Source organism: Clytia hemisphaerica, unplaced genomic scaffold (assembly GCF_902728285.1).
Source record: "Clytia hemisphaerica strain Z4C2 unplaced genomic scaffold, Clytia hemisphaerica genome assembly, whole genome shotgun sequence".
Taxonomy (NCBI): Eukaryota; Metazoa; Cnidaria; class Hydrozoa; order Leptothecata; family Clytiidae; genus Clytia; species Clytia hemisphaerica.
Window position 1 is genome coordinate 378,678 of NW_027103917.1, and position 25,951 is coordinate 404,628.

At 35.6% G+C, this 25,951-nt stretch overlaps 2 protein-coding genes across 2 annotated transcripts in view; one reads left to right on the forward strand and one right to left on the reverse strand.

Annotated features, from left to right (window-relative positions):
• LOC136809308 (putative beta-lactamase HcpC) overlaps nucleotides 1–9,741 on the forward strand; it is a 60,972-nt gene extending 51,231 nt beyond the window's left edge. The window contains exons 8-11 of the mRNA XM_067065827.1: nucleotides 6,476–6,556; nucleotides 7,274–7,381; nucleotides 8,300–8,424; nucleotides 8,861–9,741. Of these exons, the coding sequence (XP_066921928.1) occupies nucleotides 6,476–6,556; nucleotides 7,274–7,381; nucleotides 8,300–8,424; nucleotides 8,861–9,022 (476 nt within the window). The 3' untranslated portion in view covers nucleotides 9,023–9,741. The remainder of the gene's footprint in view (nucleotides 1–6,475; nucleotides 6,557–7,273; nucleotides 7,382–8,299; nucleotides 8,425–8,860) is intronic.
• A 1,944-nt stretch (nucleotides 9,742–11,685) lies between these two features.
• LOC136809313 (E3 ubiquitin-protein ligase Bre1-like) overlaps nucleotides 11,686–25,951 on the reverse strand; it is a 32,277-nt gene continuing 18,011 nt past the window's right edge. Inside the window, exons 4-21 of the mRNA XM_067065831.1 lie at nucleotides 25,641–25,704; nucleotides 24,612–24,793; nucleotides 23,583–23,626; nucleotides 23,155–23,302; nucleotides 22,292–22,540; nucleotides 21,705–21,830; nucleotides 21,212–21,304; nucleotides 20,631–20,711; nucleotides 19,073–19,252; nucleotides 18,378–18,455; nucleotides 17,652–17,821; nucleotides 16,761–16,845; nucleotides 16,268–16,450; nucleotides 15,557–15,685; nucleotides 14,870–14,982; nucleotides 14,041–14,209; nucleotides 13,228–13,398; nucleotides 11,686–12,447 (exon numbers count right to left, since the gene is read on the reverse strand). Of these exons, the coding sequence (XP_066921932.1) occupies nucleotides 12,274–12,447; nucleotides 13,228–13,398; nucleotides 14,041–14,209; nucleotides 14,870–14,982; nucleotides 15,557–15,685; nucleotides 16,268–16,450; nucleotides 16,761–16,845; nucleotides 17,652–17,821; nucleotides 18,378–18,455; nucleotides 19,073–19,252; nucleotides 20,631–20,711; nucleotides 21,212–21,304; nucleotides 21,705–21,830; nucleotides 22,292–22,540; nucleotides 23,155–23,302; nucleotides 23,583–23,626; nucleotides 24,612–24,793; nucleotides 25,641–25,704 (2,439 nt within the window). The 3' untranslated portion in view covers nucleotides 11,686–12,273. The remainder of the gene's footprint in view (nucleotides 12,448–13,227; nucleotides 13,399–14,040; nucleotides 14,210–14,869; nucleotides 14,983–15,556; nucleotides 15,686–16,267; nucleotides 16,451–16,760; nucleotides 16,846–17,651; nucleotides 17,822–18,377; nucleotides 18,456–19,072; nucleotides 19,253–20,630; nucleotides 20,712–21,211; nucleotides 21,305–21,704; nucleotides 21,831–22,291; nucleotides 22,541–23,154; nucleotides 23,303–23,582; nucleotides 23,627–24,611; nucleotides 24,794–25,640; nucleotides 25,705–25,951) is intronic.

Genomic DNA, 25,951 nt, shown 5'->3' on the forward strand with positions numbered 1-25,951 from the left:
AATATCTTCTTCATCGTAGTGATCATTACAATTCTTTCACGTAGTGATCATTATTCTTGTCATTCGAATATCTTCTTCATCGGAGGATCATTATTAGAAACTTCTTCATCGTAGTCTCATCTATCGAGTGATCATTATATCTTCTTCATCGTAGTGATTACGAATCTTTTCATCGTAGTGATCATTACGAATATCTTCTTCATCGTAGTGATCATTACGAACATCTTCTTCATCGTAGTGATCATTACGAATATCTTCTTCATTGTAGTGATCATTAGTCCAAGGATCGGATTCTTCTTCATCTCTAAGAAATTATTAATAAATAGATTGAATGAATGAATGGAATAAATCCTCAAAACTAATCATCTTAGCTGGCTTTTAAAATGAATGAAATAAGATTAAATTTTTCTTTTCAATCAATTGATATTGAATTCTCAATAATGATTGAATCAGGTTTTGAGATGAAATATTAAGGGTCCGGGTCTTTCTCATCGCTAAAAAATAATTTTGCGTAGATCCTTCTATAGTTGATAATTCTGTGTTGTGTTTAATTGTGAAGTTTTAGAACTAAGCTAATAAACTCTCCATAAATCGAACATTTATGGCTCTAATGTCTCCTTAACTTAGTTAGACTCGTTAACACCGTAAAAGATTCTTAATAAAATGTAATAAGAAAAGCCAATTCTATTGGGTTTTTTTTGAAGAGCCAAGAAGTGCAGTATGTTGTTGTTATTACTTCAAACAAAAAGTCTAGATCGCAATGTGTATTACAGTTGGGCTATGGCATCGGCACGGCAATCATAGAGCAAAACTTTGAAACAAGTACCTTAAGGGCTCTGACCATAGTGAATTTTTCATAATTGCCGTGTTTAAAATGTGTTTTCTGACTGATGTAAGCAACAAAACTATAGCATGTTATACATTTTCTGTTAGACAAACTATTCTTGAATCTGAAAATTCAAAAATTGCATTGAAAAAATTTGATGAAGAAGAAAATGAAGACTTTTGCGAGGAAGAGTATTTCAACTTTGAAGAGCTTAGTTTCGGCGAAGAGAAAACATTTTGAAAAAATTTTCGCAGTAGATGGTGTATCTTTTACCGAACAATAAAATTTTTTGCGGAAAATTTTTGTAAATGCGTCTTTGTCTCGAAATCTTCAAAATAGTGGTTTTTCATAAATTTTTCATCTGGATTTTGCTTAAAAAAATAGTCATAACTTTTGACACATCTTTTTAGAAAGATTTTCCGCAAAATTTGAAATAGTTCAATTCTTTGCGGAGAGTGTAAAGAAATTTTGAAACAAAAGAGTTAATTACCCATTAAAACTAAGCACTTTTTGTAAAAGAGGGTGATGCAACATATTATTAACATCTTTTTAAAGTTCATAACGTCATTTTTGCAATTAAATTCTTAATTACTCTTAAGAGATTCGATTAAAAAGCAATTTATAAAGGCAATTCTTTGTTAAAAGTGTTAAGGGACCTGAAATATAAATTTTATGTTCAAATACCAAAATCAATTTTTGGACTATGGTCAGAGCCCTTAAAGAGAAGAAATTTAATTTGGCGGATGGCTTGAAAAATTAAATCTTGTGGTAATTTGATTTTTGCATATGACTGATGAATTTGGCCAAAAAACGCTAATGAATAAGAAAGAACCTGTTTTAAGGCCTGAGATGGCACACAGTGAAATTTTCTATCCCCCTAAAATTTCTTCCCTTAGGATAATAAACATATTATATTTAGATAAATATCTAAACTCAAAGTGTGATATATTACCTGATATTTAGATCTTCAAAATAGTCCGTTAAATCTTCGTACTCTTCCCAGTCACGGCAATATCGGCCTAATTTTTTACACATCCCGCACAAGTGTTGAGGGTGCTCTTTACCAGGTCCTGTTAGAACTGTTGTTCTTTTTAATGTTTCTTGACGGTATGGAAGAACTTCAATTAGACAACTTTTACACTGTTGGGTGGTATTAGCCCATGTATTTCCACTAGCCCACGTTCTCAAACATTGAGGACATCTAAATTGTCCAAACATACGTCTTCGTCCTTGATAAGCTGTCTGAAAACAATTTAAAAGCAGAATTTTCGAATTTCAATCCACATCTTAGTGAGAAAAATGGCTCAAATTCGATTTTATTGGGAAAGTAGCTTTTGTAACTCTTATTTACTTCTTCGAGAAAAATTATACTCCTGTCTATGCGAATGTATGGCCTACTTTCTCAGTGTAATGGTGGTGTGCTCTTTATTATATATAAGCAAAGTCAGTACTAATAAGTAAAAATTAAGATTAATTCAAACTAGATTTAACATTTAGTACAAAATAGCATAGCTATTATTTAGTACATAATAGAATACTTCTTTACGGCGAGTTTAGCATTGTCTAGACGATCCTATCGTCTACACAAGATCACTAAAAAAGGGAATAGTTTAGGAGAGGCGTGATGAATTCGGGTGGAGTAAGCAGTGGCGGAGATGTTTACAGTGTAGACGATACCAATTTGGCGCAAACGAAAAATCTCGAAAACCCGCCGACCTGTCTCAGAGGTCGGTCAGGCAAGGATTTTTATATTGAGGTGTAACAAATTAGTATCGTACGTTTTGTTCCAAAACTCTACCGCCATTTTTTTCCTGTAAACCGCCCTGACGCCCGAACTTTTTCCCGCGTTTACTGACCTTTAAACGGACGATAACATCGTCTAAGCATTGTCCAAAATCATGATATATTGAGCATAACGATAAAATTCATCTGTGATACCAGCCGTTTTGGTAGCCTAGAAATCTAAGCTAGTTTGATTCAGTCACTTGGATAAATCTGATGGTTAAGTTGTGACTGAATAACTAGCTTAGGGACAGTAAACTCGGTAGCTTATCAACTGACATCAACGACAATTCAAATTTCGCGGCGAGGGATAACGTAAACTCAAATAATTTGCATAATTATTCGTCGTTGACTTAATTCGTTTCATATCAAAAATATGAAATCACACCACACACAGAACATAATATCAAAACATTATTTAGAATTTTTTTATTTTGTCTTTTTTTCTATCTTCTGATTGGCTCTTATTGTAAGATTAGATAAACAAACTCTCCGTCTTACAGTTTATGCGCTCCTTTTGTAAAATATAAAATGAAATTCTATTGTAATGCCGATGGAGAGTGAAGGAAAAATTTGTTCATTTTTTTCAAAAAGTTATGTTTTATGGAAAAGTCAACAAGAGACAAATTCGTTCCTTGAGTGATAATATTGTGATTTGACATAAAAGTATTTTGTATGATTTTTACAAAGCTCATCTTAAAAATAACCTTCAACAAAATACTGTAAATAAAAATTACTTTAGACTAGCAGGCTAAATTACCGTATACAAAACAATGTATGTAATCAATCCCCCCAAAAAAAACATTTTCTTGAGTCTTGAATTCGTATAGCTGTCACTGAAAATAAGCACCGACAGTTTTATGTTCTTCGAAAACGAAAGATGTCATTGTCTGTAAAATCGAGCATAAAGTCTCAAATTCACAAAACAACAAGAAACCACAACCAGTCAAAAACCAAGAACTGTCTATCATCTATCCATTACAGTATGATACAATATCATGTCATGCAATCCAATCAGAATACAGAACTACAGCATAGGATCTGTACAAGTACTCTCTCTTATATATTGCCACATACGATTAGTCAATGTTCAATCACAAATTTTTACTTTATTATTTGCCATTCTGGAAACAAGCAACTTTTGCTGTCTTTACGACGAATAGCATTCTTTTTTCTTCATCAGTTCAATTCTTCCCCAAAACAAGAGGAGCACTATCAGGTCGGGATCAGGTCTTGAAAACTTTTTCTGATACATTATTCCAAATATCCATCATAATATAAATCGAAGAAAGATCTTGCATTCAATGAGTCCCAACCATGTCCCAACCTCTTCTACTCGTTTTCTGATAAAATAATTATAAACTTCTATCGCTCACGAAAACTCCCGATTTTTTACCACGTGACCCACTCTGACCAATCAGAAGCTCACCGAATCCTGCGTTCATATTATGAACGCGCCCTTTCCCTAAGCCAGTATTCCAAGGCAAACTTAAAATCCGTAAATATAAAAAATCTTTAAAGCGCCGAAAAACGCTATATTGCCATAAGCCGTGTGTCCTAGCCTTGTGAATACGGGCTTAGTTAACTAGGCTACCGTTTTGGGGGACCGCTATTCTAGTCTTTTACTCTAACTGCTCTCCTAGCTTTTTTTTTTTTTTTATTATTATTTTTGTTAGTAATTATCCTCTGTAGTTAGTTTTTTTTCCATTTATTAATCATTATTGCTCATTTTGTTAGCTTAATTTGGGTTCTTTCCTCCTGGTGGTATGATCTGGTGGTCCTTTTGCGAGAGGTTGGGAATCTATAGCTTTTGTACTATTTGTTCGTGTTACCTACACCGCCTTACTTGGGGGTAATCGGCAATTTATAATTGAAAACACTCTGAATATGCCATTCTTAGCTTGAGTAGCAAAATTCTATGATGATGATATTCTTAGCATATTCTTAATTTCTTGGCCATTTTCATCATGGGCATTCTTATAAAGTGTATTTTTATTAAAAAAACATATGTGAAATAGCTGTGGGGTACTCCCAGCAACAGTGCACATTTTTTTTATAGGAACCAGTCAAATTTGATTCCGACTGGGCTGTTCTTAATTTTTTCAAATTATGTTCTTACGGTGTTCTTAATATACGCTTAGTTTCTTTACTTAAGATACAATTTGAATCAAGTTGCGATTTTGTGCTCGTTGAAAAGATATTTGTGAGTGGAATATTATCAAACAAAAAAAAAAGAAATTGAAAAAAAAAAAAATAATAAAAATGAAAAATGAAGAAGAAAAAAATCTACTCATTGTAGAAATGTGGTATAATTACCATTTTCACAGGAGTGATTCTTCAATCTCAGATCATCATCACTGTGAAAAAGATTTTATATCTTTTGATTAAATGAATATTTTTGAAAAATTTTTTCACAGTGATGATGATCTAAAAGATATCACAAACTCACAAATATCTTTTCAACGAGCACAACATCGCAACTTGATTCAAATTCTATCAAAAGTTACAGTCATTTTTGTCTCAGCTGCAAATTATTTTGAGACAGATTTTAGCGATTTCTGAAATCCGAGGCTCAAATTTTATTGATTTGTTCTTTAACTGATAGTAAAATAATTTTATACAGATAAACATAAAAATATATATAGATTTTCAACTGAGGATTTTTTGCATAACACGTGAAACTGTCAGTATTGATACATGTTTTTCTTTTTATAAGCATAACGCTTATAAGCATATGAAGGCTCACATTTGCAGAATTCCTAAACATAACATAAGCATATGTGTCAGCCTGAAATATTTTTCCAGTTGTCATTTTTATCTGTTTAAAAAGGTTTGGTAGAGATTAAGTTAAAAAAAAGACTTTCCAAGGTTTCCTACATTCCACTGCTTCCAAAATCTGAACAAATTTTTACAAAATTTCTGAAATTTCACGAAAAACTTGTGAATCATAAGCATGATAAACATAAAAAGCAATTAAATTTACCTTTGATTTTTTATGTTTCGAACTGTCCGTACTCTTTGATTCAGAGTTTATTGATGCCATATTAAATATGTGCTTCTTGTTATTGCTAAAATTTGAATATGAAGCTGGTCATGAAACCTCGGTTCAATGAAAATATTTCAAAATGATCCAAATCACCCTCAAAACCATAACTAGTACAGTAAATAAAAATTTCCCTTTAACAGTGAAACATAAAATCATATTCTACACTTCAATAGAAATAGAATAATCTAGAAGTTTTTAAGTCGAATGAAAATTCCCCACTTAACTAACAGTTAAACATGAAACTCATTCACAGTTGAATTTGATTCAAAATTTTTCAAAAAAGGGAAAGTCCCTGGACGTTGAATTATGCTAACTACGAAAGAAAACCAGAAATCCATGTACTCATGTTCTTTTTTTCGTAGTTAGCATTATGAATTATGAACGACGGAAAAACAGAACTTGTAAAAATCATCCTTCAGACACGTAGGCATAGTGCTTATAAATAGTTCTTATATACAAAAGGATGAATCGCTGTTTTAAAAGTACTACTCAGCATCAGGAAATTACTTAAAATTCGTCATTCCGCATAGAATAGCCTAAATCACTAGCCTTTAAAGTAGTACAGTGCACCAACTCCACCCAGAGCTTACAAGGCAAGGAAGTCCCAGATTTATTATTGTCATCTTCTGGAAAGTTCAGCCAGATCGCAATTGTCAAAAAGTAAGCAAATTTGTCAAAGTCTCGGCAAAATCAGTATCTGGCAAGGTTAATTTTTTGATATCCAGCAACATTTATTAGCTACATGATATCAATTATCCAAATAATCTTAGGTTTTTTATCTAATACAATTTGGAAGACAAAATGTGATTTTTAATTTTCAGGCAAAATGTATTTGAACGGAGAAGGTGTGACAAAAGACGAACAGAAAGCTCTTCAATATTTCATGAAAGGAGCTGAGAAAGGTAAGTTTTAAGCTAAAAAATTTAAAATCTATGATTCCAGTCGGTAGGACTGAAATACAGTAGCGGGATCATACTTAGATATCTTATATAAAACAATTGTCAATAACTTGACAAAGACAAACGTCGAAATATTGTACACGTGTGTGTTTTTTCTGTGAAGTTATATAAAACAATAGATAGAGATACTCTGTATTTCCCCACTGACCTTTATATACCCTGGACCAAGCTTCTCAATCCCAGCCAAGCAAAATCTTTGATCGGAGTTTTTTGAAAATTGGTACCCTAATGGCGGCACTACTCGATAGCGGTGTAAATGCATCGAGAGCGCTACGTCTACTTTTCCTCAAATTCTTTTGATGATGTAGCGGCGTTAGACGTTAATTTTTAACATTGCAATTCAAAAATTGTCGAACAAGACTTAAAATATAGCCTGGAGGTCTATAAACCCAAGCCAAATTGAAATATCCGATTCAATTTAAAAGATGGCTCAAAATGGACTTTCTCGCCCGAACTCCAAATTTCGAAAATCGAGGAAATAAGCTTAATTCTCAATAGATTTCGACCATGATTGTAGTAACTGGGCTGCGGTGGGACTCCTATGTTCTTGAGGCTTAGATTTATTGGTACATTTTGACACGAGCTCTCATTTTCCGAATCGATACGTTTTCTAACAAGTCTTAAAAGTATTAAAACTCGTTATTTTACCACTCTATTTAGATGATGCACAAGCATGTATGTCAGTAGCACACTGTTATAATCATGGCAAGGGAGTCGAACAAAATTTCGACCATGCATTCATTTATCATAAGAAAGCTGCTGACCTTGGTACGTATTCGAAACTCTACGTCTCTTAAAGGCCATTAATGATGGTTTTATAGCCACTTGTGGATAAAGTTGAAAAGTTAATAGCTGGGAATACATGTTTTTTTAAGAAACACACTTTTAAGAAACATGAGGCTCAGAATGCCTAAAAACTAAGAAACATCTAGCTGAGGCTGAGAATGAGAAAATAACAATTCAGTTTTTTTAAGAACCTTCCAATCAAGGGAAATGTTTTTTTTCTTAGCATGATAATAGGCTGATTATGTCAAAAAGTTTAGAAACATGTAAGAAACATTTAAGGCTCAAAAGGCCGATTTCTTAAGAAACATTGAGGCTGCTTGGTAAAACTAGTTTCTTAAAAAAAAAACGTGTATGCCTTTTCATAAATTACTTTGTGAACAAACAGGGTGATTAAGAAAATCTGAACCCATTTGTATTTTGCCTCGTTTTGAATCGATTGCTTTTGTAATTGAACCCCAATTTGAATCCTAAAATTTTTTTTTCGGTATACAACAGGATAATACGCATGCGTAATTTATCGTTCTTTAAACCGTTAGTGGTTAAACATAGTGTAAAGTACAAAGAATGCTAAATACGTAGGGGTGTAGTACTCACAAACAAGGTCGGGGTTTGGGAGGGCCATTTTTGCTTGATTGTCATTTTTCTCGTTCTTTGTCGTTATTTCTGAAGGAGTATTGGGTCATTACCAGTTAGGATCAGGGTTGGACTCAAGAGTCGCGATCTAGGGACGAAGATCCTCTTAAGGGCGCTCATACCCCAGTGACTAAACCTAAAACCTCATTTTCCAAACCTTTTCTTCGTTCTTTCATAGTTTTTTAGGGTGGGCTGAAATTAGAGCTTACGCTCACTTCACTAATAAACTACACCCAATGATAGTTTGATTTATTTCATTGATTTCAGGTTACACTCCAGGCATTTTTAACATAGGAACACATTATTTCGCCGGTAAGGGAGTTGAAATGGATATGAAAAAAGCTGTCAAATGTTTTCATAAAGCTGCAGAAGAGGGATTTGTTTTGGCTCAGGTAAGATACGATCTTTGTTTTTGTAACATTTTTTTCTTTCTAAAGGCTTGGAGACACGAGAAGTTTTTTTTCGCGTTGGTGCAATGCAACATGGGAGCCGTCTACATAGTACGTACGCACTAAAATGTCGAAAATCGAATACCCCCCCTCGTGTCTCCAACCCATTTTTCTTTCTACTAGAGTAAAATAATTGTTTAGTTTTAAGCCTAAGAATGTTCTTAACATATTCTTAGTTTTTCTATTTTTGATTATTTGTTGTCCATTTTTTTAAGAAATTCGGTGTTTTAAAGTCAGCAAAGCCTTAAAATGTTCTTAACTTGTTCTTAATATTTTGGCCATCGAAGCCTTATGTTCTTGTATAGTTTGTTCTTATAAAAACATGTATAAGTTTACAAAAGCCAAAAAATAAGAACAGTTTCTTTACATTTCATTATAGGTTAACTTGGGCAATATGTATTACCAAGGGCTAGGTGTTGATAGAGATGTCGAAAAAGCAAGACATTATTACAAGAGTGCAGCACCCAATAATCGCAATGCACGAATGCTACTTGAAGAACTTGAAATGGAAGAAACAAAATTAAAAAATGAAAAAGAATGAGAATTTTGGAATTGGAAGTTCGCTCGTTATATTTTACCTAGATATTACAAAAACACCCATGTGTCACAGACCCGCTGAGACCCCAGCCCCACTGGAAAAAAATCTCGTCCCCGATGGGGAAATACCCTGAAATTTCAGCCCCACTGGGAAATTGACTTTGATTTCATCCCCACTGGAAATTCAATGTTTAAAAATTGCACTCCAAAACCAACCCCACCGATTTTTTAACCTTGGAACAATAGAATTTCTATCCCCATTGGAATTTCAATAGGAATTTTTATCCCCACTGAGGAAAAAAGTCCCACCGGGGATGTGAGACAGGGGTGTACAAAACGTCATAACTAACAACTTCCATGTGAACGTTTTATGAACGTTTTGTGAACGTTCTGTGTAAATTCGGTTGGTGTCGTTTCATAATATGTCGGCGTTTTATAGACAACTGGAGTGCTTCGTTCCCTTGGGAAAATAACACAAAAGACACGAGATCTTACTATGGAAACTATGGATGAATGAAAAAGAATAAGCAAACACTTTGTATCAGAAAATGGACGCCTATTGAATAATTTTATTTTTGGATACCATCAAAAGTAGATGAAAAAACAGATCAGATAGAATTTTTACCAGTAGAAAAATCAAAAAAATTATTTTGCTTTTTGATATTTTTTTTACGATTTCCTAACGTTTAGAAATATAAGAAATACTAAAAGATCCAAAGCGAATTGAACTCTTTTATCAGATTTGATTAAGAAAAACCTGAGAGGTTTGATCCAAAAGAATCAACAGTCTGAACACATATATTGATGTATTTCACTTGGAGGTTTATGATGAAATTGGCCAAAAAATTAAGAATATGGTAAGAATACCACCATCATGGAGTTTGGCGACTGAACCTAAGAATGCCTAATTATTCCCCAGCAATACTAAAAGGTTCCACAAAAGTGCCAAAAATTTGCTTTAGGTATGTATAGGACCTTTTCATAAATTACGTCACAAACATCACTTGCCTCGTATTCAAACTACCATATTCCTATGGTAATTATGTCCCTTGAGACATTAAATGATTTTTTATGAATCGAAAGTAGTTTTAATAAAATCTGCTGATAGTTAATCACCACGGTAATAATTTCAAAACGAGGCAAGTGATGTTCGTGACGTAATTTATGAAAAGGTCTATTACATGCTAGATTTTGAAAATGAGCTAGAATTCTTAGCAATCCCAGCCCTAGCCCAAAAATTGGAGTTCCTTATAAAAAAAAGTACTCTTTATTTGTTTTAAAGTGATATCTATTTTTCAAAAGCTGGCTATGGGTCTTACCTTCAATCTAGCGTTTGTGTGAAAACCACATGGATATGGGAACTAACCACTGACCTTTATATACCCTGGACCAAGCTTCTCAATCCCAGCCAAGCAAAATCTTTGATCGGAGTTTTTTGAAAATTGGTACCCTAATGGCGGCACTACTCGATAGCGGTGTAAATGCATCGAGAGTGCTAGGTCTACTTTTCCTCAAATTCTATTGATGATGTAGCAGCGTTATAGACGTTAATTTTTAACACTGCAATGGCTTCTCCTCGGGTACCAATTCCAAAAAAACTCCAATCAAAGATGGCAGATATTGCTTGGTCCAGGGTTATATAAAGGTCAGTGGAACTAACATCCCCTGTGAGAACGACCCCCTGACCCCCTACCACTGGAAAAATTGGCCTAAATGGCTCAGTGGACTTTATACTCCATTTTTTGTCCTCACTGAAATAATCAAATCCTCTCTTCAAAATATTGTGCTATATTTTCTATCCCCACTGAATTTTCTGGCTCGAAAACAATGGAATTCAAATCCCCAGCCTTTAAAAAATATGAGAATATCAATCCCGAGTTTTGGTCCGTTATTTTTACTAGTAGGGGGAAATTTGTAAAATCGCTCGATTTTTTAGTCAAAGCACTTGTTATACATTTTTGGAAAGCTAAGGGGTAGGGGAATCAAAATAACTTGGGTGCCAATTTGTGTGATTTTCGGACAAATACGACGGTCTCATAAATCATAGGGTGAAAAATTAATGAAAATTTTAGCTTGAGAAAACGGAGACCTGTTGTATATTTTTGGAAAGCTCTCAAAAAATTAAGATTAAAGTCTGTCCCGAAATAATTTGCAGCTGGAGAAAGAAATGGCTGTAACTTTTGATAGAATTCGAATCAAGTTGCGATTTTGTGCTTGTTAAAAAGATATTCCACTCACGAATATCTTTTTAACGAGCACAAAACCGCAACTTGATTCGAATTCTTTCAAAAGTTACAGCCATTTTTTTCTCCAGCTGCAAATTATTTCGAGACAGACTTTAGTGATATATTGCGAGTATAGGTGATTTCAGTACCTAACTCGAGATATTGAGCTTCCGAAAGCGCAAAAACTGGACAAAACAGCTGTTTCTGGCTGAAAAACACTGTCGTATTTGTCCGAAAATTACACTAAAGTGTCCGAAAAAAAAATTGGCACCCAAGTTATTTTGATTCCCCTACCCCTTAGCTTTCCAAAAATATAGAACAAGTGCTTTGACTAAAAAAGTCGAGCGACCTCAAAAAAACGAACAAATTTCCCCCTACTATACCCCGAATGGCTAAAAAAAATGCTATCGGGTCTGTGAGAAGGGGGTGTGAAATAAGTGGCTTAAATTTAGAAGATGTTCTTTCCATAGAAAAACAGAGTAATATTTACAAAATTAAATGATTTTAAAAATGAAAAATAAAGTTGACAGCTATTGCATATTTCCATGGCAATTTCAGATTCGATCATTTTGCAATAGTTGATGTTTCGCGTGGAATGGTAAATAAAATAGATGATTGGCAGGAATGGGACATTATTGGTAGATCGAAAAATGGCCAATTTGTTTAGCATTGCTAATAAAAGCGATAAAAACATAACTATGTTGGTGTTTTTGAAGATTTGGTTATATAGCCCAGTGGCACCCGCTATGCTATGCATAGTCAATTTTCCCCGATTGACCCTTACAATTGCCATCGAAGGGAGTGAATCCTCACAAAAGACACAAATAAAAAAATCTATAGTATAATACTAAAAACGCGTGAAAATGCTCTACAAATAAAATGTGGTTTTAGTTTGGCGAAATAAGTACTGTAATGAGCATTGAATATAGAAGAATGTGATAATTTTGTGTTCTTTGATACTTAAGTGTGAACAATGCCTATTTAAAGCCATATCTATATCAGCCATATAAGACCCTTTCTACAGGTCCCCTCACATGTACATTTTATGGAAATCGTTGTTCCCAAAGGTAGCGTTACACTTGGGACATTTTCTTTGTCGAGTATCGTATCTCGTTTTCAAGCAATCGATACAGAAAACGTGAAAACATTTGGTGAGAATAGCATCTTTCGGACGGGTGTTGCAAATCGGACACATCAGTTTCGACTAAAAAAAGAGAATACAAAAAAATATCAGTTTCATATTTTCCGTGCTTGGAATGTGCAATCCCAGACAAAAGGTTGCAGACTTTTCAAAATTGAAAAAGAAATCCTTTAAATCGGCCATAATTCCCGTCCCCCTACCCTTCAATGTTGTAACAATCTTGCTGGAATCACCTCACGGCATCACCACAACTTATACTAAAACAAACATTGAAGGGAAGGGATTTTTCTTAAAGTCTACAAACCTTTTGTCCGGGAAAAAGCTAAGCTGTTAGCATCCACTAACATCCACTCATATACAGTGCCTGGTATTTCGTAGAGGTCTGTGATTCAGACAATAAGTGGGGTGGGAATTTAATTTGCCAAATGATCGATGAAAAATAAATTTGGCAGATAAGGGACATAATTGACCAAAAATCATTATAGAAGAGGTAAATAGATTCTGAGTGATTGCCATGGTTACTTTTGTCCTCGGAGTTAGACACGGTCACAAACTAAACCAGCACTGAGCTTACAAAATGTACTTGCTGCCCTAGAAAAGCGGGCACATAGCGTTGTTTCAACGTTCATCTAACGTTCTCTGGACGTTAGATAGATGTTGCTATGACAGGCTATGACATTGTGTGCTAGAGCTGGACCTGGGTTACCACGAAATTTGTACTATATCTATAGAGATTCCCATCGGACATAAGACGTTGTTTCGACGTTCATCTAACGTTCTCTGGACGCTAGATAGACGTTGTGTGCTAGCTGGAGCTGGGTTGCCACGAAAATTGAACCATACCTTGTACATTTTAACTTCTTCCACAAGGATCTCATCAGAGGCACCGAGGTATTCCATTCGTTTGGCTTTGTCCAGTTTCTTTTTCAAACCTATGTTTTCTTCTTGAATTCGATTGAACTTGAAGATTTCTTCTTCCAAACGATTACCGCGATCTTGTGTTGATTTCGTAAGCTAAAATTCAAAGTCCATTATTTCATTCATTGAAGAAGACTTTATAAATATCAGTGGAAATCTCTCGAAAAACATGCATATGATTATTTATTATTTTGATTTTTGTTCTATGATTTGATTCTCTCGAACTTTTGCCTTAACTTTTTTACCTTTAGATGATTATTCTAAAAAGCGTTGTCATGGTTCACCGGGGAGGGGCACTCGATTTCTAAACGACGGCATACACCGCCAAAAAAATGGCTTTCAAAACGTTTTGACCCTTACAGTGTAGTTTGATTTCATATCTTATTTTGCTGAAGCCACCTGAAAATGAGCCAGAGGTGTTGACACAATGTGCAAAACAAATCAAAATGGGCGAGAGTCAAAATTAAAAGATACATCAGATCTTTAATGTCAAACTTGTAATTCAACACTCCCGAAACACACCTTTACAGTGCATTCCGAGGGTCTCGAAAAACCTACCCTTGAGGGCGGCACATGATGTGCGTGGGTCAGCCCATATGGGTGCCCCCCCCCGGTGGTTCACACATGAACATAATAGCCTTTACTTTTGAGTAAAATAGGTCGATCAAAACATACTTGAGTCATTACACCCTCTAAATATTCTAAAACAAAGGTCGGCTTCACTTCAAGAGAAATTACCTCATCGCACTGTTTGGACAATGTCTCATTTCGGAATGCCATCTCTTGACATTGAGTACCGATTTCAACGGCTTTCCTCTTGTGACATTCACCAGCCTGTTGGCGTAACAGATTCTCCTTCTCCAAAACGGTCAGCGTGCTCTGAAGTGATTTCTCTCGTTCCTCATATCTGATGGTGGAGAGATGATAAAAAGATCATTCTAGATCTTGAGTGTTAGCAGACTAATCAGTATGGACTTTCCTCCATTTATGATATTCATGACGAAATGTCTTATGAGCAAGCCCGGCGGAATCGGGGTGAGCCTCTCTACTTTTGGGTAAATGAGATTTATTTCTCAAATTCCTAGCGAATTTTATCTCATTTTGAGCCTTCAGCCTCCCCGCTTTTACAGTTGTTCCGCCGGGCCTGATGGGGAAGCACCCAAAATAGACGCTGTGTTTGCAACTAGTTTTATTAGTGGCAAAATCCGGTCTTTTTTGGGTGCTTCCATATAAAACATTACGTCATGAATAACGTGAGCTGCGTGTTTAATATACAGACTAAAGAATCTTAAAATATTCAGCAATCAGTTTAATTAATAATTTGATCAAATAATACAATTGCTTTTTCAAAAACACTTTTTACCTAATTCTCAGACCCGAACCAGAGTATATGATACTACCAGAGGTCGAAACAAGATTTTACATCTGCGACAGAAATTGGATTGTACACAGTTAAATTAGCACAATTTTTTGAAATTTTGGAGAATTTTGTAAAATTATTCGGAAAATCGGAAAATCCTCTCTATATACTTCACTGAGACGGAAGAAATTTTAATACTGTAACTACCTTTTAACTAGATCATCGATGGACGATTGTCGAGAGGTGAGAGCAGAAATTTTCTCTAACAGAACTTCTTTTTCTTCACGTAATAACTTCTGGATTTGTGTTGACTTGATACGCTATGATTTAAAAGTTTTCCAAAGATTATGTCGTCAAACTGTCTTCTCAATCACCTTTTCCACCGTAGCAGTCAGACGCGTGCCACTTAATTATTTTATCATTCCCCCTAAACTCGACCCAATCCTTTTTTGACACATTTTTCTATTGTCTATAGGTGCGAAAAAAGGACTGGGACGGTTTTAGTGGGATAATGTTAAAGCGGACAAAAAATGCCCGCGCGGCTATTGGCGACTACGGTCAAAAAGGTGTATTGAACCATGATATAAAGCCCCGAAGAAGTTGGACTATGAAAGTGGGAGAAAATTAGGTTGAATTTTACATCTTGGAGTAAAAAACAAGTGGTTTCATTTTGTATCCAGGAGAATAATTTCTGACCTCATTTGGGCTTTAGTTCAATATTGGAGACTCGCCAAATCATCAAAAAATTTCTTTTCTCTCAGGTTGCTGCCATAGATAGAATTATAGCACTCTATTGATTATTCTCATAGAATAGCTTAAGTGTATATACACACATGTGTGTAGTTTAATTACAGAAAGCAGAACATCACTTTTAAGTACAGAAAGCCAACATACCTCGGACATGAGTTTGAGGTTGGCATCATCTTTTTCACGTAGTTGTTGCATCAGTTGAATATTTTGGTCCTGCATCTCTTCAAAAGCTTGCCCGGTGAATTCCATCTCACCAAGTAGCGCGTCACCTTCCTGTAAGGAAAAATGTGACAAAAAAAATGAGAGAAATCACAATTGAAAATCTTCCAATCAGCCTTACTTACTCCGAGGGGTAAATTCCTAGCCCATCATTGAAGAAAAAAAGGGGCAAAATTTGACGTCCATCGTACTCAAACTGACAGGATTTTGGAGTTCAAAATGGTCCTTACTTAGCATTCACACTTTACTTTCCTTAACATTTTTCTAGCACCGCCAATTGTTATGAACAACTAAAAAACTCAAACCATAACAAGACATCATTTATCGCATTTCCCACCATTTACTTACACACATCATTTTTAAACAATATAGAAAAAAAACATTTTTCTCCCTTTTCAGCCCCGTGCACGAGCTTTAGTTTACTCAGCTTTGTCAGCATAGAGGCACGCCTTTATTTTAAGAGGCTGTTCATAGAGAGGCGGGCTAGCTTAATCCCATTCAACCGGGCTGACTCAACTCCCAATTTGAACACAAGGAAATTCGATCTCACCTAAGTGGGCCAACCCGGCTAAAACTGGGCCGGCCCACCTCCATATGAGCAGCCCCTAAATAATAAAAAATATCTTTAAATCCAACCTGTTTCATGTTGTTGATAGTCTTTTTCAGTTCATCATTTTTGGCTTCTAATTTCTTGCATTCCTTTAGGTGATCTTCATCCGAGAATTTCTTGCTTTGTGCAACCACATCTTCAGTGACGACGGCCAGTTTACATTTCATGATCTCAACCTCGTCCTTCAATGTCTTCTCGTTCTTCAAAAGCTAATAATAAATCAACCAATTAATTAGCCGTTTCCGTGACTAAGAAGCTACATTGGCTAATTATATGGCCCGGGGATAGGATTTTTGTAGAAAGTCTTACTTCTACTTGCGGTGAGGCCAACAAAGCGCAACCTGGTTGCAGAAGATCCATGATTGACCCACTAATTGCAGAAGTTCTTAGCGGTACTCATTTACCGACTGAAATTGGATGTATATATATAGTTAAATGAACATCTCTGTGAAATAGGGGCGTCACAAAGAAGCTCCAATTCTAACCCTCAAAAGAATGAATTTCAAAAATACAGCATACTTCCACTTTATCTCTAGTTTCTTTGGAGACACCTTTATACATATCCAAAAGTAACTTCATTTCTTTCCTCTTCTCGCGTGCCACTCTACAAAAAGAAGGTGGAAAAGATATCACGATTTTGTTGTTAAGGTTACAAGACGCCATTGTTCGAAGGTTGGTTCTCCTGGTGACACTAATTTGTTCAACTAAGATCAACCAGTTCTACAGCAGGTACCAAGATTCTTAAGAGGGGGTAACGGTTAATGGTTACTCAACAAACAGTCTCACAAATAGAAAAAAACTAACTCATTTTGAATTCGCTAATCAATAGAAAACTTGGAAACAAAAAATTTTAGAACAAAAGAAATTCTTTGTCGAATGTTCATAGGTTCAGCCCCCCCCCTTATTTGGGGGGGGGGGCTAAGAAATATTTTGGCCTTTAAAGAGCCTGGGGGCTAAAATTACCAAAATATTTGGGGGGACCTAGAATGTTGGGGGGAGCCTAGATGATCTGACTGAGACTCTGGGGGCTGTTCAGCTTAATTCAAAAGATATCTTATCTTACTATTAAATCAAATATAAAAAGCAAAAGACTTGTAAACATAAATATTAAAACAAGTAAAATTTAGTTTTCATTTGTACTGTACTCGCATATATATTTTTTTGACTTCTCTCTACGGGGGCGGGAGAACAATGTTTTTGTTTTTGTTTATCTTGGGACCTGAAGTGTTAGGGGACCTAGCACAAGGCAATTTTTTGGGGGGAGCTAAATTGTTGGGGGGACCTTACTTTGTTGGGGGGAGCTAGAAACCTGGCTGAAGCTATGATGTTGTTTAAATTTGTCAAATTTAGTCCTCGTCAAAAATAACAAACTTAAAATGAAAAGGTATAATATAAACCATATGTACTAACTTCAGTTTGGTCCTTAACATTTTGACGTCATCGTAGTCCCCTTCATCGCTCGAATGACTCGACTCCGACCGCCGTGATGAAGAAGCGGACGTGGGTGCGTTGGGAGCGTCGATGAGATCGATGTAATCGCTGATGTCGCGCTCCTTGTCAGGCGATTTTGTTTTATCAATCTGTTAATATAGCACATGATTCTTTAGCAAGTGTATTATTCAGGTCCCATTTGTATATTTCCACTATCAAAACAATTTGAGATTGATGAAATAGAGTTTGGATGAGATTAATCAGAAGCTGACCACTATGCACTGTGGCTGAAAATAGCGAGATTATGTATCGGAGATATTCTACGGCTACGGTTGCGGGGCTGCCCATGCGGGTCGTCACCAAAGGCGACATGTCGTTGTCTACTTTGCTCTGTACGGGAAAAACACCAAAACACCGTATAAGCAAAGTCGACATAATGCCGTACGTCAAATATCGAGCTTGCTTTCACCCGCCATTACTTGCCTTACTCGCCATTTCCCTCGCCGCTTTAGCCGTAGCCATAGAGAATTCCAGATACATAATCTCGCTAATGTTTTTAAGTGTCATGCAAAAATGTTGCAAAATACTACGAGTAACCTAAATCTGTGTCCTTGATAAGGCATTAAAAGTTGACAAGAATAAGGTCATTATTTGAATAACGCCCCGGAAGGCGAAAATTAACATTTATTTTAGTGTGCTACATACGTCTCCTAGTTTCTTTTCAACATCGGTCAACTTCTTTTTGTACCGTGATACTTCTCCTTTCAGTTGTTGGTTGTGGTTCTAAAAAGAAAAAACAACGGCAATCAAACTAATCAAGCTAATTTTTGCCACAAATAGATTTACAGGGTATTCAAAAATGAAATCTGATTTCAAAAATTTCATTTGAATTAAATTTCACGAGTCAGCAATTTCAAGCGTTTCATCTAGCACATATAAGACGTCATCTGTGGCTTAATATTCAAAAAAAAATTAATCAATCATTCGGTAATTATGTCCTGAAAGGTTCCCTACACGCCAGAACGCTCTAAAATACTTTAGAGATCCGTGCAGTCACGGCTTTAAACCAAACCAGTTGCACTCAAGTTCGATACTAGGTAAAACGTTAAGCAGGAACTCTTGGAAGTCAAAGAAAAATAGACTAAGGAGTTTTTTTCAAGAGCAGCATATCCGTTTTTTGTGAGAGTAAATACAAAAAAGGATTGAGGCAAAAATACAATAAAATATTTTTGACATTGTAAAAATAACAAACATCATCGGACATCTCTTACCCAGAGTCACTTGCACCAAATTTTGATTTTACTGAGTGACGTGATATGATATCATTTTGTGAGCGCTATCAGAATCATAGAACACCGAACTGAAGGACTGGGTCCGAATTCGCATAACAGCTTCAATACCTGTAAACTATTGATGAGATGTCTCATTTCTTTAGCCATTGGTCCAATTTGTTCGTGGGCTTTCATATTGTGTTCATACTCCACTCTCAGCAATTCCAAATCCTTTCTTGATTCAGCCAACGCTCTCTCGAGTTGAGAGATCTCTGCGCGCACTTTTTTGCGCTGTGTTTGAATCTCCATCTAGAAAAACATGCAATAAGTGAGACGGGATCAATTCAATTTATGGCAGTCCTAAATATGGAACGCCACCATTCAATTATTTTTTTGCTTGGAGATAAAAAGTAACAAGCAAATACACCTTTTCGATCGTAGTCGCACAGTCAGGCGCTTACCACTTTATTATTTAATTTACCACCCTAAACTCGATCAAATCCTTTCTTACACTTTTCTCTATTGTTTTTAGGGGTGAAAAAAACTGGGACGGTTTAAGGGTGGTAAAACGGATAAAAATGCCCACTACTACGGTCGAAAAGGTGTATTGAATAAAAGCTGATCGACTTTTTTAACCTTTAATTCAGATCGGGCTAATGTGAAGGCTTCATTTTTCTTTCGACCAATAGTGGAGGAGCTCTGTCTGAATAGGCTACCAGTGGTATGCTCACGAGAAGTAATTCATGATATGCAACATTGCAATGTCTTCTGACATTACATCACGAACCCAACAGCTGATTGGTTGTTAGTGACGTATAATCAGTCAATACGTCACTTTCAACCAATTAGCTGTTGGGTCCGTTGAAGACATTGCAATATTACTGAGGTTAAGCATACAAGGATAATCACGACGACGGACGAAAAATGTATAAGGCTAGTGAAAATACGAAATTTGATTGGTTGAAACTCACTAGCCTGTTGAATTTTCGTTCGTCGTCGTGATTTTACCGATTTACTTAACCTCACTATTTATTGCATATCATGAATACAAAGAAAAGGTACGTTTTATACCTGTGATGCGTTGCTTTTAGGTGCTTCATTTTATGAAAGATGGAAGCAATATTCACAGGAAAAAGTAATATCAAACGTGGAAATTTTTCATACAATTTTTTTTGTTCATCTGACATTTCCATAAGATAATTCAATAAGGGTCATGAGGAAAATGGAATAAATTACTACCCACTGACCTTTATATACCCTGGACAGTTTCTCGATTTCGTTCAAGTAAAATCTTTGATCGGAGTTTTTTAAAAGTGGTACCCTAATGTTGATAATTTTAAGGATGTGCAGTGGTAGAGCATCCAGCTACAGTTCGTGAGGAGGTTGTGAGTTTGAACCCCAGCCGGGTCATACCAAAGATTCTCAAAATGGTACTTGATGCCTCTCTGCTTGATGCTCAGAAATTAAAAAGAGGGTCAAGGGTAAGTGGAGAAATCCAGGGAAAAAGAGTGGCGCCCTCCCCTACCTTCGGGTTAATAGTTATCAAAAGAGGAGCCTTCGGGTAATTGCTATCGAATGAGGAGGCTTCGGGTCAATAGCTATCGAAAGAGGAGCCTTCGTGTCACCTCCGACTGCGGTTGCAGACATACTTACTTACTTAAGGATGGAAAAGGAATAGAGTTTATACCTCGTAATGTTCTTGTTGTTGTATGTGTTGGCTTCTGTTGTTGACCACTATCTTGCGTGCTTCTTCGCAATGTCGCCGTATCTGTAAGATTTAGAGAAGAGGGAAATAATGATGAGATAAAGCATGAATTTTAGTGATCAGCGATCAGAAATTTAGAAGGAGCTAGCAATGTCCAAAATTTAGGAAAATAGCATCTCAGTGCATATTAATGTATTGGTACTAAATATATTGCTGATTGGAGCTTTTAGGATTCGAATCTTTCTTCATTTTAAACCAGCGGAAAGAAGGTTCTTCTGTTCATACCATTGAGATGAAACTCTTGGGTGGAAAATGAAACAACTTACTATTCCCAATCTAAAACGTGCACCCCGCGTGGATTTCACACAAACGCAAAATTGCCAGTAAAATATATATCGCCAGATTTTGAAAAAAAATATGACGCGTGGAAACAAAGAAATTCCTAAATTCAATCTGTCATTTCCAAAAGCAGGACAAATCTCAAGGCTTCGATTTTTCTTGCCTTGAGAAAGGTTGAATATTCCTCCCTAGCTCTTCGGGCTTTAAAAAATAATGGTTCATACCTCTTGTGCGTCATTGTAACACAAATTGAATTGCGTTTGCAACATTTTGTATTTCGTGTGATTGATGATAACTTCGTCTGGAAGTTGCATCAGCTGTAGTGGAAACAAACGAACACATTTTTATTTTTACTTTTAGGTGCCTAATAAACGGGCCTTCCGTTCGTTGATCTTTAAAAATATTATCAGCAGTCAAAAGAAGAGTCCCTTATATTTTGCTCCAAACAGGCTTATTATTCTAGTCTATAATTACCTTATTTTAGGGTTATTTAGAGAAATAATTTCCAACCCCAACTTGCAATTACATCCCTCCCGTCTATTAAAATTTGAATTTTCCATGCAACCCCCCTGGGGTTAATTTGGCAGCTGAGAGTTTTTTGATTAAAAAAATTCTTACCTAGTAATTGGAAACATTTAGAACTCTCAAGTTAAGACTTGAATGGAAATTTTTCAAATAACTTTAAACTTAAAAATCTTCTCATTAGTTTTTACACACCTGTTGCTTCAACTTGTCGTGCTCAACATGAAGGTTTTGATAGAGTTCTTGTAACTTCTTCAATTCTTCAAGACGGTTGTTGGCTAACTCGTCTTTAGCATCCATCTCTGCTTTAATATCTTCAGGCTTAAAATAAAAAAAAAATTGAAAAAAGGGGTGAAAAAAGTATGACATCAAAAAAGATACAATGGAGTCCCTTTAATTCGAATATCTCCTCAACTCGGAGTTTTCTATCCTTCCTCCAGGTTAACAATGCCTTAGGCTGGACTTGATGTTGGTTTACCGTCAGCCGACCGATTCTTCTTTAAACTTTTCGACTTTTATTGCTATTTCGACAAATCGAATTTTTCCTTCTTCAAAAATTACAAAATGCAGACAAAAATTCCATGGATGACCAAGATAAAAAAATTTTCCGACCGACCCACCTCCAAAATCTAGGGTTTGGGTGACGGCAAACCAACAATTTTTTAAGCCCAACCTTATAAACCGTACTTCACAACTCGAAATTTCAATAACTTGAGCAAATTTGTGTTCCCCGTGCGTGTTAAACATCTCTACTAAATATCTATGCAAAGAAAAAGGCTTACAGTATCTTTGACCAGCTTCACGTGTCCACCACCACCACCACTGCTTACTGCTTGTTGCGAAGAACCGCTCACCGCGCTACTGCCTCCACTAGACTTGGAACCCTGTTCGTGAGTCTCGTTCAATTTCTTGATTAGTTTTTCGAATTGTTTGGTAGCCCGTTGCAAGTCATACTCCATATCTTCTTGTTTGGCTTTGAGTTCAGCGTTCTCTTTTTGCATGGTCGCTAGTCTATCTTTCATTTCGGAATACTTGAAAGATTAAAAAAAGAGAAATTTTGTTCGGGGGGAAAAGTTTTTGAAAAAGCTGGGTGTCCACTTAAAAAATAAGTGAATCGCGAAATGAATCTAGACGATTTGCAATATGGTGAAAATAATTGAGGAATAAAAAATGAAGACATTGTAATTCTCCATCAGTCTCCGTCGCTTATCAATTTTTTTGGTTCTATTCTATATTTAATTCCAGATATCTGGATTCATTTTTTGTGAACAAGTGTTTCGCGGCTAACTTATCTTCTTCAGTGGGTACCAAGCTTTTAAGCATTCTACCAACTTAGCATTGAAAAGTTGAAAATATTTTGTTCCGACACTATCTTTAGGGGAGATTACCGAGAGCCAGATCTCTAGAATAACACGAGGACTGACCAGAACTTCTTTGAATGAACGGATGAATGAATAAATTATTGAATGAATGAATGAATAAATTATTGAATGAATGAATGAATAAATTATTGAATGAATGAATGAATAAATTATTGAATGAATGAATGAATAAATTTTTGAATGAATGAATGAATAAATTATTGAATGAATGAATGAATGAATGAATAAAGTATTGAATGAATGAATGAATGAATGAATTTTACCTCAGTTGACATGGTCCGGTACTTGTCCTGTAGGGATGTCATCGAATCGTGCAATTTCAAATTTTCACTCTTGGTCAACGACAATTCTTGTCTCAATTCCAACTCAGTTGATGAAATGTCGTTCCTCTCGTCCTCAAAATCATTTTGACTGAAAAAGAATTATGTTTAAAACATTTTTCTTGGGAAGATTGTCTATACAAAACCGACATCTAAGGAAATTTTCAAATTCTTTGCCGCACGTCACAGTGTCTTCTTTTCTTCTTGTTTTGAGGACTTGTTTAGAATCAAATTTGCAGTGTTGCACCTTTAATTTAATGAGTAAATGATAGTTTGGTAAAATTGGAAAAAACAAACATTAAGTCGTTGAATAAACTAAAAGTAATTTTAAATGGAAAGATATTATTTTATACAAAATATAAAGTACTTACTCTCCTTCAACTTTTTTCTCGCCCAGAGATTTCTTTTCCTCCTTCTAGAAGAAAATTCCAAGAATTAAAATATTCCAAAAATCAAAATATTGAAATCTTCTTTGATTATGAAAATCCAACACCAGGGCACCAATTTCTGAATATTGTGAAAGAACCCCGCATCAAAAGCCTTATTGCTGTTTTTCAATTCATTTCAACGCAAAATATATACACGAAAAGGACTCTACATCTCACATGAAAGATCTTCAATATTCTAATGAAACCCAAAAGTTCTCTCTGTAAATCAGCGTTCAAAAGGATAGTACAGTAAAACCTCTAATTAACGGACGCTCTAAAAGGCGGACACCTCTGATTAGCAGACAATTTCATTTCCCCGGCCGTTTCCTAGTCAAAACCTCATAAAAAAGTTTCTAAAAGGCGGACACTGAATTAGCGGACCCTCTGATTAGCGGACAAATTTTTTTCGCACGAAATGGCCAAAACCCCTATTTTAGCTCTCCAATTAGCGGACATTGAATATCAAACGGGGCACAGACGTCCAAAATCGAAAAAAAAAATTTTAGATATTTTTATTTCAAGCACTTATTAGTCTTATTATTCAAATTATTTCTACAAATTTCCAGTTCCCCTTGACCCATTCAACAAACTTAGGTAGACCAAAGGAATCATAAATCACTGGTACTTAAGTCCGTACCCACTACCTCGATTTAACCTCTTGCCAGTCACTCGAGCTCTGTTTTAATAACCTTTCTCTTGTTCTTCTTTGGCCTAGTGTCTGCAGATAAGTACTTTAGACCCCAATTTTGTATTTCTAACACCCTGGGATGGCCTAATTTCAAAATTGGAGCTCCGAGATCAAAAGTTTCTAAAAGGCGGACACTTCTAATTAGCGGACACTAACCCCTTTCCCCGATGGTGTCCGCTAATTAGAGGTTCCACTGTACTCTCAGGTAACTAATAAACGCGTGACAGTGACGAAATTTTTCCCCCACGAAATAAAACTCCGACATTTTTTCCCCGATAAAGTACCTTGTCATTCTTCAGCGTTTCAATAAGTTCTTTATTTCTCTTCATATTTTTCTCTATTCTAACGACCAAACGTTCGATTATAGAACTAGAGTGTGTGACTCTCTTTTGGATTTCTTCTGATGTTCCTTTGGTCGTTCGATTGGATAGTTTCTCCAGGAATGCTACCGTTGTTTCACTCATAGCTAAACAAAAGAAAGCATTATTTAAGTTTAAGACTACATTCACACGCTTCGGGTTACGGTGTCTACGGTGAAGAAACGAAATGAATCCATTCATTCTATTGGTTAAATTCAATTTTTACGTCATTTCTAACCAATAGAATGGCTTTATTTCAGAAACCGGTACGTTTGAACATGGTCTTAAAGGGATACTCAGATGGTTTGTAATATTTGGCATGTGGGATCCTTCTATTGTCCTGAGCAAAATCTCGAAATAATTTTGCCTTACTATTTTCCAAAGTCGAGATATTCAAGTTACAAGTTTTTGACTTTTAGGATGAAAACAATAGAATTTCAACGTAAGAACCCATTTTCAAAAATTTCAAATTTTGATATCTCGATTTTGGAAAATTGTTACACAAAAATACTCTGAGGTTTTACTAAGGACCACAGAAGGTTTCTGCAATCTAAATATCTCGAACCATCTGATTATCCCTTTAAGAACGATATCAAGTTGTCAGAAAGACGGGTATGAAACAAGGTTCTAATGTAAAATTATTAAGCGATTAGAAGGGAAATTTTTTACTTTGTACTTTGGTTTTCAAACGAAATCCCCATGAAATTATCAAGACACGACCTTTTATTAGTTCTTTATTACCACTATCATTGTGTTTTTCATCTCAGAAATATTGACAAGATATTGAGCAGTGTTGTATGTAGGGGGTCAAATTAAAGTGTTTTGGCCCACTGCACACTTTCAAGGAATGTTATTAAAGACCAAAACACTATAATGTGGTTTCTGCAAACATTTCCAAAGAATAAAACCATATAGAAATGCCAAAAATCATTGTAAAAGTAAACAACACCATACCTAGTGCTTCATCTTCAGAGACATCACCAAACCTTTTGAGCAAGTTGTTCACATCTTGATCAAGCTAATGGAAAAGAGAAAAGAGAGACATAGTTATTATTTTAATTTGCAACATTGGTAATTCGTAACAAATGGAATAGGATGGTCTCGGAAAATGGGTTCTGTGGTAATGTATAGCTACTTAAACCAGCTTAAACACATAAAATCAAATGGAAATTAATAACTCAAGAAACAAAAATTTCGTCCGTTCGTTAATTGCAGTTGAAAATATACAAAAACAATATGGGGAAAATTCAACAATATTAGAACAA